The sequence below is a fragment of the Tamandua tetradactyla genome, chromosome 12 (genome assembly GCF_023851605.1).
Source record: "Tamandua tetradactyla isolate mTamTet1 chromosome 12, mTamTet1.pri, whole genome shotgun sequence".
Classification (NCBI taxonomy): domain Eukaryota; kingdom Metazoa; phylum Chordata; class Mammalia; order Pilosa; family Myrmecophagidae; genus Tamandua; species Tamandua tetradactyla.
In genome coordinates this window covers 3,259,367-3,274,167 of record NC_135338.1, presented here as the reverse complement: position 1 = coordinate 3,274,167, position 14,801 = coordinate 3,259,367, and the positions used below count along the sequence as shown (strand labels likewise).

Here is a 14,801-nt window from a genome sequence, read left to right as displayed (position 1 = left end):
ACCCAGATAGTCTGGAGCCCCGGAGAGCCTGGGTTGCAAACCCATGAGCATTTTCTAGCCCAAGGAAGTTCCTTGTGAAGAGAAGTTCAGTCAGCCACACCGGACCACAGTGGTCTGATCCCCCATCCCATGAGCCGCAGTCTCCGGGTAGATGGTCCATCACGTGCTGCCATTTGCTTCTTTCAGAGATCTGAAACTGGACAATGTATTGTTGGACCATGAGGGTCACTGTAAGCTGGCAGACTTTGGAATGTGCAAGGAGGGGATCTGCAATGGAGTCACCACGGCCACGTTCTGTGGCACGCCCGACTATATCGCCCCAGAGGTGAGTGCAATTACTCTGTGCGGCCTTCAGTATCTGAGTTCTCCAGTGACCCGGACTGGAGATGCTAAGACCGCTTTTGTGTGCTGCAGCTGTGTGGGCAGCGGTGGAAAGCTGAAGCTCTTGGGCTGACATCTGAAATGTCCTGCGTTCCTCTAAATAAGAATTTGGGTTTTTTGTTTTGTTTTGTTTTGTTTTACTTAACCGGGGATAAAGTATACTTGGCCCATGGCTATTTAACCTATTTTCCTCTTAGTTTCACTCAATGATTTAATCCTAGTCAGATTTTACAGACTTAAAGAAAAGTTCTTGAGTTTTTCCCATATGAGTAAACCCAGTGTTCTCTTCCTCCTAGATTGATATATTTCCAAAACCTTTTCTGTTTCGGACCTGCACATGCCTTTACCTTGACCTGCCATGGGCCTTGGCTAAGCAGACCATAAAGATTTGATGGGACCTAGATGAGAAAGTGCATCTCAGTTAATCACAGAGAAAATTGACCACTCCATACAGATGGAATTAAACATAAATGCCAACCCAGGAGACTTCTTTATTTTGGCATTCCCTAAACCATCATATGCCCTGGTCGTTACGAACAGAATTTGTGTTTGCTAACCAGATGCATTACAGCGTTTCTCACGTTCACCCTTTGCACAGATCCTCCAGGAAATGCTCTATGGGCCCGCGGTGGATTGGTGGGCCATGGGTGTGCTGCTCTACGAGATGCTCTGCGGTCACGCGCCCTTTGAGGCTGAGAATGAAGATGACCTCTTTGAGGCCATATTGAACGACGAAGTGGTCTACCCTACATGGCTCCATGAAGATGCCACAGGGATCCTAAAATCTGTAAGTTTGGTTTGTCCATCCAGCTTTTGATCTACTGCAAACCAGCTTGCTCTGTGTACTTCTTGGGTCTTTTTTTAATACTCCCAACAGCAAGCTACCAGCTCTACCCAAAATTTATGTTCCAACTTACAGAATCAAAGAAGCAGAGTTCATTCAAGCCATCTTCCTCTCTTATGAAATAGTTATTTCTGGGCTAACTGCCATAGCTCTTGAAAGCTGGTTTGCCAAATACTAAGTAGTTCTGACACTTGTGACTTGACTGTAGGAGAAATGATGTTTTCTCCTTCATATGGTCAGGCCACAGCAGAGTGTTGGGTCAAGTGAATGCAACCCCCAGATTTGTTCTATATTGATTGTGTCTCTAAGAGCACGATCCAAAGAGCAGGATCAAGGAGCCTTTTCTTAAGTGTTGAGAGAAAACAAACGAGATTTTCCAATGTCTGTACATCCCCTTTGCCTCATGTTAGCCTTATGCAAGGCAGACCCAAACCCAGGATTCAGAGGCAATGCAGTAATGTGTTGTAATGCTGAGAAAGTTTTTTGGCATGTATCAAAAGCACTGTGCTAGAAACCTTAATTTGAAGTAAGGAAAAAACTTAGAATTGGTGCCCCTATCTTGAAAATAAGAAAGCACATGTAATTTAGAGGTCAGTTCTGTAACCACATTAGTTGAGATAAAAAAAGATCATGCGTTGTTACCTACAACAGGCCCAGGGGTATAAAAGATGAATAAAAGTTCAGCTGTTCAAGTAGGGAAAAATCAGAACAACCCATTTATGTAGTCTCTGTGTGATAAGAATGAATTTTCCTTAAATCATATCCTTTCCAGTGGTTTGATTCAAATGGTTAAAGCCAGAAAATATTAGCTACCTTTTAGAAAGATTTATCACACTTTAGAAATCTCCAGCTATGTAATCAGAACTGTTTCAATAACATTTTAACATGCAGTTCACTGCATTCTGGGGCTGAAGTTGTGATTTCCCAGAGATTTCTCTACGTCACTGAAAGGAAAATAATCACAGAAATTCGTCTCAGGCAAATATTACCAACAGGAGCTGTAGCACATAACTTGATCCTCTTGCCCAAGTTCTAATACTTTCCCAAAATCAACGAGGCACAAGTCTCATATAGAAATAAAAGTGAAGTCATTTGGGACTCTGTCAACATGTCTGTCTAGCATGGTTTCATGCAAATAATTTATTTGTATGTTTAGAAGAAATGTTAGACTGAGGAAACCAAAAATGTTTTATTTGGTTTTGGCTTTTATTTTTTCATGAATTAAAAAAATCAGACACAAGGGGTGGGTCACAGAGGCTCAGCAGGCAGAGTTCTCAGCTGCCACGCTGGACACCTGGGTTCAATTCCTAGTGCCTGCCCATGTCAAAAAAAAAAAAAAAAAAAAAAAAACTCAGACAGCAGGGCTTGCTTTTGTGGCTTTGTGCCATGAAGTTTTTAGCTTCCAGAAGGGAAATGTACTTGTCTACTTTGGCCACGGTTAACCTCTGCGACCTGAACTGTGAGAGCATAACCTTATCATGCTGCAAAATCGGGTTTGCTTTATAACTTTGTGATTTCTGTGACATGCCAACCTCCCATGGCTGGCACCAACCACAGGCAAAACAGTCATGGTTTTTACGGTGCACATATTTTGTTCAATTACTGTAGTTACCTTAGCATTTTTAATATCTAAGAGAAGGACTTAGGAGTTTATAACTCAAATGCTTGTTCAGACCATAAAGAGATATGGGTTGTTGACCTTGGTATGTAAAAGTCTCTATGCTTGGTAAATTGGAGGAAAAGAAATAACAGACAGTCCAGTCTGTGCCTTTGACAAACTTGAATATTCTCTGTTTTTAGAGATTGACAATCTAGCTTGGTGTTTATCTAGCTGAAAGTACTCATAACTTTTGAATCTAGGACGAGTAGAAATCTTAAGAGGTCAGTCATATCACCATTTGAATTGTACACCACTCACATCTGCTTCTCTTAATATTGTTCTTCAAATGTCTGGAAGTTGCAACCTTACTTCAGTGTTTCAGAGACCTCTTGAGAGTGTTCTTCTCAACATGAAATTAGGTACCTAAACCCACCCCTCCTCCACCACCTTGTCCAATCCTTGTAGAGCCTAGAACAGAAACAAGGCAAGTAAGATTCATGTGGAAAAATACTGTATTTTTTTCCCTTAGCTAAAGATACCCAATTCCTTAAGCTATATCTTGAATGCAAATGACTTTTGGTAACCAGAACAAAGCCTCTTATTTTACCCAGAAATAGCCTCCACAATATTTATTCTGAGGGAGAATAGAGCCACTGGTACCTAAAGAGAAGGCAACCTTCAGTGAAGATCGAGTTGTTCCCTCTCCTTGCAGATTCTCTCTGGGAAGCCGTGACCCCACACATCCCTACTTCAGCTCCTTTTAATGCCAGCTGGGCAGGCCCGGAGATCATCAGGTGTTCTTTATCTAGCACTGATTTTTCTAAATGGTTCCCTCCTTTCTCTGTAGAATCTCTTCCCCACAGTGTAGAGGAAGGAGCTTGGGCTTAGGGTTCACTGCCCCAGCCTCGCCTTCCGGTGCTGTTTCGCTCTGAGTGGCTTTGGTGAGCTACCTCCCCACTCCAGATCTGCGTCCTCGTTTTAAAAATAGTCCAGGTCATAGGGTTACTGTCAGGGTGAAATGCAATGACATATGCAAGCCACCCAGGGACACAATCAGCATTCCCTTTTTTTCCTCTTTCAATATGTGCACCTTAGAAGTAATTTTCTGAAACACGCAGAAAGATGTCAGCTAAAATTGCTTAAAAAGCATCTACTGAGCAGTTTCCTATGACAGTTTTGTATATTTCAGCCTCCGTACCTAAAAATAAAAATGTTTAAAGGTTATAGATGAGGAAATTCAGGCATTCTTTTCAGAGGGCTAAGACGTTTATAAATGGAATTGTGAGCAAGGGAAGAAAGAAAACCCAAAACTTAGGAGCCTCCCAGACATGTGGGAAGCTGCTGTAGAGCTGCAGGCAGCAGAGCGTGGCGGTTCAAGAACCTGTGTCCAGAACAAAACTGTCCGAGGGCTGGTGTTGCCTCTTTTGCTCGCTGGCTGTATGACCTTGGACAAACTGTATAATTTTGCCATACCTCAGTTTCCTCGCCTGTCCGGTTGGGGTAGATGCCCCACGGGTCTCCAGCACAGAGGAGAGGAGATGGTACGTGTGGCACACCCGGCACAGGATGGCAGCACCCGGCACAGGATGTGCTCCATCACGGTCACCACCATGACCAAGGAGAGCCGGAGGCATGACGTGATTGTTGGACTTTTTGCTCTTGCCTCTGGAAAAAAAAAAAATACTATTTTCTGTGTGGTTTCTTTTTGCAGTAGGAGGAGGAGTCAGGATATCAAGTCATACTTCACTAACCATTCAGATTTTCTGACTCTTAAGTGCAACGGATTTAATTAGACCAATATAGTTCTTTATTGCTAGAAGAAACCTTAAAGATTGTCCACTCTGATCCTGGCATTTTGCAGATGCGAAAAGTGTGAGGCCCAAAGAAATTGTGTTTTACCCAGTGCCATTCAGCAAATTCATTAAAAACAAAACAGCCTGGGATACGAACCCAGATTTTCCTGGCTCCCAGTTCAAGGTTCTGAGCTGGACTATGTCTGGCCCTCCCTCAGTTTATCTTACACTTCACTTTAGCAAGTGTCTTTTGTCCCCATAGAGCCTCACATTCCAAGCTCCCAAGCTACTCCCTGATGTGATTCCCTCCTGATACCCTGAGAACACTAGCCATTGGAGGAAGTTACCAAGGGACTGTGCTGGCTAAACAACATGGCATGGATCTCTCACCTACTTATGTTTAATTATCAGGTATCATATTTATGGCAGTCATCAATATAGTGTTATTAAAAGATAGTGCATTTGACACTAGAAATATGAATGAGTTCTCATGAGAATTACTTCAAAGATATGATTCTTGTATAAGGAGAGTTTAAGTCCTGGCTACGGGGGAAAACTGCTATTGCATACTATCAGCTATGTTCAAAAGGAAACGATCAGCACTACCACAGCAACAGCAGAGGTAAATAATGGGGGAGGGCCAAGAGTTAAGAGGAGGTTATGATTTCTTATTTGGCAAGGGTGTGTTTATTGGTTTTCTGTCTTTTGGGAATAATTATCTAAAATTGGGAATGTTGATGGACTGTGGACTTTGGACCCTCTACGTAATGCCTGATGAATGTAGGTGGCTGAAGGATGCACTGATGGAGAAGTAGATTGGCAAACGATGGTGTATACTTATGAACGAAGGTTGTGCTGCCACAACAAGGAACAAAGTTGTGAGGCATGCAAAGATGTGAATGAACATGTGGGACATTGGTGAGACAAAATAAGCCAGAAACAAAAAAACAACAATGGTATAGTCACCTTTAGAAAATGCTTATAAGAAAACAGGGGCCTACACAGCAGACAGATTAAGTCCAGAGTGGTGATTATTATTTCTGGATTTTGAGAGACTGTTTTATATATATAACCTGATATTCAGAGATAAAAATGAAGCCGAACAGGTTGGGGTTAAAGTTGTTCAGAACATAGGGGTAAGGAAGACAGTGTCTGTATTTTAGAACCACACATACTCTTTGAGACCAGTGGAAGAAAGGTTTATTTGGTCTGGAACTGAAATTTTCTATAGTGCATAATCTAATCCAGCCTATCTGTATAGCTCATTTGAACAGCTGAAACACAGGAAGCACAGAATAAGAAAGAGGTCCTTTAATCCTATATTGATTATCGTAATGCCTAGAAACATCCTAGAGTATATGAAGAAGATAATCAAAAACTATTGGCAAAGTCCCCTGAGGAAGGGGATAAAGAATATGGAACTATTAAACCTTATCATCAGGGAATCCCCAGATACTGTGTCAAACTTTAGGGACACACAAATCAATAGGCCAGGCTCTCGATCACGAGGCTTACTCTTGTGAAGCTTACGTAGGTGGCAGAGAAGCTTAGACTACCTATAGGCATGCCTAAGAGTTACTTCTGGAGGACCTCTGTTGTTGCTCAAATGTGGCCTCAGTCTCTCTAAGCCCAACTCTGCAAGTGAAATCATTGCCCTGCCCCCTACATGGGACATGACATCCAGGGGTGAAAGTCTCCCTGGTGATGTGGGAGAGGACTCCCAGAATGAATCTGGTCCAGGCACCATGGGATCAACAATTCCATCCTCAACAAAAGGGGGAAAAGATGTGTAACTAATAAAGTATCAGTGGCAGAGAGAGATTCAAATAGAGTCGAGAGGCTACTCTGGAGGTTGCTCTTATACAAGCTTCAGGTAGACCTTGCTACCTATCATAACATGCCAACTCCCAACCAGGACCGTTTCAGCCAATCCTAAAGAACACCTAGGGCAATATATAAGATTCTACAAGGGTTCCATGCACTAGAGTAACTTTCCAGAAACCTACAGCCTCCAGATGGGTCCCTGGTCCAGATAAATCCTGAAACCTAGCCCAGCCTCTCCAGAACATCAGACAGTTCCATCTCCCTACCCCATATTAGTGACAGACACTTCCAATATCAAAAATTTAGAATTGCCATAGTCCAAACACCCCTAAAGAGAGGGATGGAATGATCAAAGGTACACTGGTGGAATTATACAGAGAAGATAGGATTTAACAATGAATATGAATGCTGAATCATTAAGTTGATATTTCTTTTAGTCTCCAGTATTTTAGAGCAGCTATAAGTAAAAACCTAAAATTGTGAAATTGTAACCCATGTGAAACTCTGAAATATGTTCTACAACTGATTATGGCGCTGTGCTTTGAAATCTATAGCTTTTTTGTATATATGTTATTGTTCACAAAAAAAGAAGGAAAAAAAAGTTGAGTGTGATGATAAAGTATTTAAGCCCTCTAGCTTCCTATATTCTGGAGCAGCTAGAAGGAAAAATATGAGAGGATCATATGGTAGCCCATGACAAACTCTGCGATCTGTCCTGTAACCAGTTGCTGAAGAGTGCTTTGAAAACTATTGCTGTTTTATGTCTTTGCTTTGTATATATGTTATACTATACAAGAAAAAAAGTTAAGTAAAATAAAAAAGAAAGATAGTGCATTTGAATAACTCCATAATGCCAGAAGTAATTATTCTTCTGTTGACCTGAAAAGAGAGTCATTGACCCTGGATTGAGAACCTGATGTATTAGGAAATCAGAATCCATGATCAATGCAATTCAGCAAATAATTGTCAGATGCCTTCCTTTGCTTGGCTGTGCTAAATTCTGGGAATGCAAAGATGAAAAGATATGGCCTTCTTATGTTGCTCACAGTCTAGGAGGGATGAGAACATGTAAACTAATACTCAGAGCCCTGCTATATGAGGAATAATTAAAACACTCTCTGGGGGCAAAGGCAGGGAAAGTGGCCTAGGGACAAGACAGAAGGGCTGACATTTAAATTGGGTGTTGAGAAACAAATATGATATTCAGTAGGATGGACAAGAGGGCGAAGAATATTCTAGGCAGAAGAAATAACTTTGTGCAAAGCCTCAAAGACATAAAGTAGCATGCATGTTGGAAGAACTGAAGTTACTAGCTATACAATAGAACGTTATGTTCAGTGTCAGGGCAGGGAAAGATGAGTTTAGGACATGTGGACTTTGAGGGGCCAGAGGGATATTCAGGAAGATGTGTACACTTAGCAGTTGATCATATGGATCGGCACCTCAGAGATGTTTGGAGATTATTACTGTGTGAGGCACATCGGAGTGGACAGTGATAAGGAGAGAGGGTGAGGAGTAAAATGAGGATGGAGGGGAGGACCTGGGATGCACCAGTGTTTAAGGGGTGGCAGTGGAAGAGAGGGTTCGATGAGGAGGCTAGAGAGGAGTGCCTTCAGGCTTTATAAACATCTAAATCTGAAAACTGTCTACTAGTTTTACTTCCAGTGAAACAGGCCAGTAATTGTACAATGTGATTTACCCAAAAACTGACAGCCAGCAGTAATACTGCATAGGTGAGAACAAATGGGTCAACCCAGGTAAGCTAGGGCTTGGGGGATGGGTAAACTGAAGCATTTTTTAAGAACTCTGAAAAGGCTTTCGTGTTTCTGTACAATTCCAGATCAAGGTATACTGCTTTCTTTACCAATATAGACTTGTTTTTATCCTAAGATTTTGTGAACATCGGGCACCCTGGGAACTTGGTGACTTTACTTTCCTAATGTTGAATGGTAGAATTCATTGGGGAGCCCTTGCATAGGCCTAAAATTAGTCTAAGTTGCATGTCCTGAGTTTTGGATAGTAATCACTTGCCTTTGCCCTTGCTATTACAAACATAAATGCAGAATTCCAGAGCCAGAAGAGCCTTAAGAGCATTTTATCCAAATCCCTCATTTGTAGATGTGGAAGCTTAGGCCTGGAGAGGTGAAATGACTTCACTCATTAGGAAGGTTAAAAATGCTGGACTAGAAAGACCACACACCAGCCTTAGAGTCACAAGATCTCATGCCACTTCTGCCACTGCTCTCCATTATCTGCCTCTGCAGAGCACTGATAAACCCACAGTTCCCACTTCAAATGAGATAGTATACCCAGAGGCATTTTCAAAGTGTAATGCACGATACCGAAGTTATTACTTTTGATAAATTATGAGTAATAACTTCACAACACAAAGGTGTTACAATCCTCATCCTTCCCTAGAATAACTTAGCAACATTATCAAGATTATTAAGTGCTTAATTGTACATAGGACTGTGTTAGATTATTTTCCCTGAGAGAATCTCATGTCTGTTTTCCAGGAACTTTTTGTCTAAAGCAAAGATTCACATGTAGGGAGTACACAGCCAAATAGATATCAATGCTAAAAAAATTATACAAATAAATACTTAATTACAAATTGATAAAGCAAAAAAAGTTCAAGGTGCTCTGAGAGCATATCACAGGCAGACCTAGCCTGATCTGAGCCATCAAGAACAGCCATCCTGAGACAATATTTAAATCTCAGAACCAAAGGCTGAAAAGAAATCAGTCAGGCTTAGAAGTATGCAAACATCCTGAGAAAGAAGAAGTACACTTGAGTTACCCTGCGGCAGTGAGGCTGGAGTGTACTGAGCAGATGGGCTGGGGGTGGGGTGGGTTAGAATTGAGGCTGAAGAAACAACCAGATGATGAAGGACCCGTAGGCACGTTATCTTAAGTTCCGAGATAAGTCATTAAGCAGGCATGAAGAACAAAATCATTTTTTCACGTGTAAAAGATCACTCTGGCTATTGTGTAAAGAATGGATCAGGAAGCTGAAGTATTTGCCACTAAATTGCTATCTGGAATTTGTTTCAAAATAATCCAGACGTGAGGGAAGAAAAAGATAAACAAGATTGGCCATGTGTTAACAACTGTCAAGCTGCGTCATGGGAATGTTGGAGTTCATTTTTACTATCCTGTCTACTTTTATTTTTGTTGTTGTTGTGTTTTTTTTATGCTGTCTACTTTCATGTTTGAAAATTCCCATAATAGCAAGTTTTTTGTGGTGGTGGTGTTGATTTTGTATGCTGTATGGCGGGGTCACATTTCACTATTTTTCCATGTGAGTATCCCATTATTGCACCATTTGTTGAATTTTTGTTTTGTTTTTTTGTTTATTTGTTTTGCTTGCTTGTCTGTTTCTGGGGAAAGTGAATGGACCAGGAATCAAACTCAGGTCTCCTGCATGGCAGGCAAGAATTCTACCACTGAACTACCCTTGCATGCCCAAAAGCTTTTTTTTTTTTTTCATCAACATTCTTCAGTATCCTTGTGCAATCTCCATGTCTACTCAAGAAGTGTCCCTGAACCCTTAAGTCACCACCTTAGTGTACCCCTACGAAACATTTTTAATGATTTACTGTTAGTTGTGATAAAATACATATAGCATAAAAATCATTTTAACCACTTTAAGTGGACAATCTTTGATATTAAATACATTTACAGTACTCTGTCACTTTACAACTATCTATTACTACACTATTTTTATTCCAAACCAAAATTTATACTCACTTAGCAACAGATCCCTTCCCCCCACCCCTGGTAACCACTATTCTTTCTGTGTCTATGAATTAGCTTATTCTAAGTATTTAATACAAAAGAAATTTTACATTTGTCCTTTTGTATTTGGCTTATTTCACTCAACTTGGTCTTCAAAGTTCAACCATGTAGTAGCATATACTTCTTTTTACAGCTGGGTAATATTCCATTTTCTGGGTATATCATATTTTGATTATCCATTTCATCGGCTGATAGACGCTTGCATTGCTTCTACCTTTTGTTCTTGTGAGTAATGCTACTATGAAAATTGATATACAGATATCTACCTAAGTCCGTCTTTCAGTTCTTTGAGGTATATATCTAGGGCTAGAATTGCCAGGTCATATAGTAATTCTGTACTTAACTTTCTGAGGAACTGCCAAAAACCGTTTTCCACGATAGCTGCATCATCTGGCATTCCCACCAGCGATATACGGAGGTTCCTATTTCTCCGCATCCTTGCCAATAGTTGCTATTTTCAGTTTTTTTAATAACTAAGGAAACATTTTTAACAAATAGAAAAGAGACCAGAGCAGTAAAGAACCCTCACTGGTAAGTCTGAAACACTCACTCAGGGTAAGGCTTCATCTGCCAGATGCTGGCCTTGCACCCCTGTCCGTACAAGCCTGCGCTGGTTCTGTCCTTTCCCACCTGAGAGGCAGGAAGAGCCAAGAGCCAGCCTTTCTCACCTTTCACATCCTTCTCACCTGTCTCAGCTTGATGGGTCATCTGATTTCCTGATGACTTTTTCTTGGAATGTAAGGTGAAAACTGTTCCTGGAGTCGCTGTCTACTGCATACTTTGCCTTTTTTCCTCCTTCAAATGAAAATCTTTCTGAATTCCCTCTTACCTTTAAAAATTGAGTATATTATAAATCTGTATCTGTGGAAACTGTTTGGAAACCCATTTTTTTAATATAACATACCAAGGAGTCATAGATATTAAGGACCTCAGGGCTTCATCTCCTGTGATGGTGAAAACTCCCAAAGTCAAGGGCGGAGGGTTGTCTTATCCATCCTTCCACAGAAAGTGAGACACCAGCATCTTCTCACCCCTAATCCAATGTTCCTTTCCAACACTGGACCGTCCCACTGTTACCTCTACCACCCCCAAGATGGCAGACTTGGGAGTTCTTTGAGTGTGACTTATGAGAATACTTGTCTGGAAACACAGGATGGGCAGGGGTGTGGGGTGTAAAAGATGGAGTGATTCCAAGTTTTTAGCCCATGACAATATCCTGAAAAAAATTCCCAAATCATTTAAAAACTAAAAATAACCATGGCATGCTTAAAAAAAAAGACTATTTTTCATGCTTGCCCTTTGGTCTCACCTTAACTTTAACTGTGTATTCAATGCTCGCCTGTGCATCCTTCAAAAACAAAGCAATCCCAATCCCCACTCTCAGAGAATAGATTATAAAAACTGACAACCACAGAAGTTAATATAGAAAAGACATATGAAGTTATACACATTTGGATACAAGATATGCTTTCCAGATGCTGACCTTAAACATGATTCTTTTTAATGGGTTTTTTCACTTGGTTTACATGTTACTAAGTTCTAAACTGGCATTAAATTACCCCAATATACTTATAATTGTGGCATAATAGAATATATGTACTTTGCTTAGCATCTCCACTCAACTCAGTTGAACTGAGTTTTACATTCATCTGCTCCAGAAAGACTTGCAGAAATCCTCAGTGAGTCCATAGAGCATAGGAAGTTGATACACTCTCTCTGAGGTTGGTGCTTGTTTGCTAAGTCAGCTCCTGGGAGAAATCATGTGGTTCAGTGCTGACTCAGGTGAAGACAACACCCTTGTCTCTAAGCTCACACAGGTGGCCAGGTTAAATAAGTGCTGAAAGGAGTTTAGTGCATTCTCCTCAGTCACTGTTGTCAGTTCTGGAGGTACTGCAAACTTGGCTTCAGAAGATTATAAAGAGCTGTTGTTTCTAAACTTTATAGAAATTAAAGTGTGTGTACATGTGTAGGTGTATCTACCATCAAATCTATCAGATTTTATCATTGTGCATTGTCTCTAGGAGTCCTGCTTGCTTCTGTGCATAAAAGAACCACAGTTAATCCTGGAATCCTTTTTTGGCTGAGAGTACATCCCACATATGTCACGAGGCAACTGACTCAAGCCACTCAAAAAAGCACTGAATTTTATCCTCTCCTTTCCCTAATCTCCATCTAACAGAGATTGGAATGCCCAAAGGAACCGAAAAGGAGTAACCTGAAGGTTGTTTAAGGAAGAAAGAAGAAGAAAGGCTAAAGAAGAGAAGGAAACACTGGGGTTGGGTAATGCAAGAGATCCACCTCCAGATCATTAGAGCTGATTTTCAAACTTTCCATGGGGAGATAGCAAAACAAAGTGATCAAAGATCCATTAGCAAGAGAGATGGTTAACATGCAACCAAACTGCCCTTTGCCAGGACTGGAGTTCCCATATGAGGAACTGGAGCTGTTCCAAAAGCTTCTTGCTGAAATTTCTAGCATAGTTAACACCTTTCAGAAATAAGCCATTTACTCACAGATAGCTCAAGACCAGCATTGGTAGAAAAAAGAAAAACATTAACATACCAATCTTCCCAGAGATATCACCCTTGGCATTTTTTATCATCAATTTGTATTAAGGTTATTGTTCTCAATTGCCTTCTTTTTAATGAGGTTACAAAATTCCTAAGAGTAGAGGTCCTAACATATTTGTGGCTACCAGTGTGAAGGGTGACTTTTTAAAATGTAATACTAATACCACATGTCTCTCAACCAAGAGGATAAAGATGTCAAAGGTTAAAATAAGCATAGAAACTTTCCATCTGGAGATTTGCTGACCACTTTCTATGGGTAGAAGAGCTTTCTGTTTAAAGTTGGAAACATTCTTGTGAACATAACTAGTGTGCTTTGTTTTCTTTCATTTGTCCTTTCCAATTATAAAAGATTAATAATTTTTAGCAGTTGATCATTAGGTTCGGTTTGGACATACCAAAGATAATGCCTGTTCAGGATAAAGAAAGTCATTGGCGTTGGTTTCATTAGGAAGATATAAAGGACACTGTATGTTTTATCTCTGGAGAATTCTTCTTTAGGACTTCTTTCTTACCCAATGGCCGCACTTGGGGGATCAGACAAAAAAGGTAGGAGAAGCTTGTGTAACTTGTTGGAGGGGAGTAAGTAGCAGCAGCAGGTAGAGCTTCCTTTTCCTTTAACACTTGGGAGTTATTGGAGGGCACTGAATCCCGCCCCATCAATCAGAGCTCCTTGAGACTGGTTTGCCAGGAAGAAAATCATGTTGGCTGACTATGTTGGCACAAGTACATGACCTTGGGCTTCCATCTCTGAAACTTGCCTGACCTTTACCCTTAAAAAAATGTATTAGAAAAGTTATAGGCTTACAGAAAAGTCTAAAGAAAATACAGAGTTCCCATATACCCCACACACCCCCACATACAGTTTTCTCTGTTAACATTTTGCATTAGTGAAGTATTTTGTTACAGTTGATGAAATAATATTGTAAGTAGACTATTAATTATATATATAGTCCATAACTTACATTAGGGTTCAATGTTTGTGTTGTACATACAGACATTCTAGTAACATATAGACAAGCTAAAATGTTTCCTTTTTAACCACATTCAAGTATAATACAGTGGTGCTAATTACATTCCCTCCTAAGTTTTTTATTTAAAGTCTATTTTATCTGATATCAGGGAAGCTACCTCAGTTCTCTCTTGGTTACTATTTGCATGGTATATATTTTTCCATCCTTTTATTTTCAACCAACTTATATCTCTGAATTTAAGGTGAATGCCTTGTATACAGCAAATAGTTGGGTCATGCTTTTTATTCATTTTGCCAATCTCTGCTTTTTCACTGGAGAGTTTAATTCATTTACATTTAGAGTAAATACTGATAATGCAGAACGTTCTTCTGCCATTTTGCTATTTGGTCTTTGTAAATCTTACACCTTTTCTGTCCCTTAATTCTTTAATTGATACCTATTTTCATATTTATTTTATTTTTTGTAGTGTATTGTTTTGAGTCCTGTCCTGTTTCCTTCTGTATATTTTTTTCTTTGTGGTCACCATGGAGCTTAACTTTAACATCCTAAATCTGTAACACTCACATTCAATTTGATACCAATTTAACTTCAACACACGAACGCCATTCCTGTGCCCCTCCATCTCCCCACCTTTTTGTTGTACTAAACACAAATTATATCTCTATATATTTTGTGTCCAGAACCATAGATTTAACATTACTTTGTATGCATTTGCATTTCAGAACCTGTAAGAATCAAAAAGTGAAGTTACCTGCCAAAAAACATATAATGCAATGCAATGGTACTGACATTCAGAATTACCCATGTGGTTACCTTTACCCCTTAAGGCCTAGGGTACTCCTTTGTTCCAGGCCACCTTGGTTTAATTGCTTCTTATACTGATTTAGCTGTCCCTCTGCCATGTCTACCTGCAGGGCAAGTTCTGAAAGGGTGAGACAGAGGAGAGTTTCTTGGTTCATTCTTTCAGGCTGCCACATGATAGATTGGTACCAACAGACAGGCACCTCAGAACAGGGCTAG

At 40.2% G+C, this 14,801-nt stretch overlaps 1 protein-coding gene and 1 long non-coding RNA gene across 6 annotated transcripts in view; one reads left to right on the top strand and one right to left on the bottom strand.

Annotated features, from left to right (window-relative positions):
• The window catches only part of PRKCH (protein kinase C eta), a 257,755-nt gene that overhangs the window by 231,981 nt on the left and 10,973 nt on the right, over window positions 1-14,801 (top strand). For all 4 annotated transcript variants that reach the window (XM_077122445.1, XM_077122446.1, XM_077122448.1 and 1 more), the window contains exons 11-12: window positions 187-325; window positions 980-1,168. In XM_077122445.1, coding sequence (XP_076978560.1) covers window positions 187-325; window positions 980-1,168 — 328 coding nt within the window. The remainder of the gene's footprint in view (window positions 1-186; window positions 326-979; window positions 1,169-14,801) is intronic.
• Window positions 4,393-14,801, bottom strand: part of LOC143651726 (uncharacterized) — a 25,757-nt gene continuing 15,348 nt past the window's right edge. For both annotated transcript variants that reach the window (XR_013160174.1, XR_013160173.1), the window contains one exon: window positions 4,393-4,490. This is a non-coding gene — a long non-coding RNA (uncharacterized LOC143651726). The remainder of the gene's footprint in view (window positions 4,491-14,801) is intronic.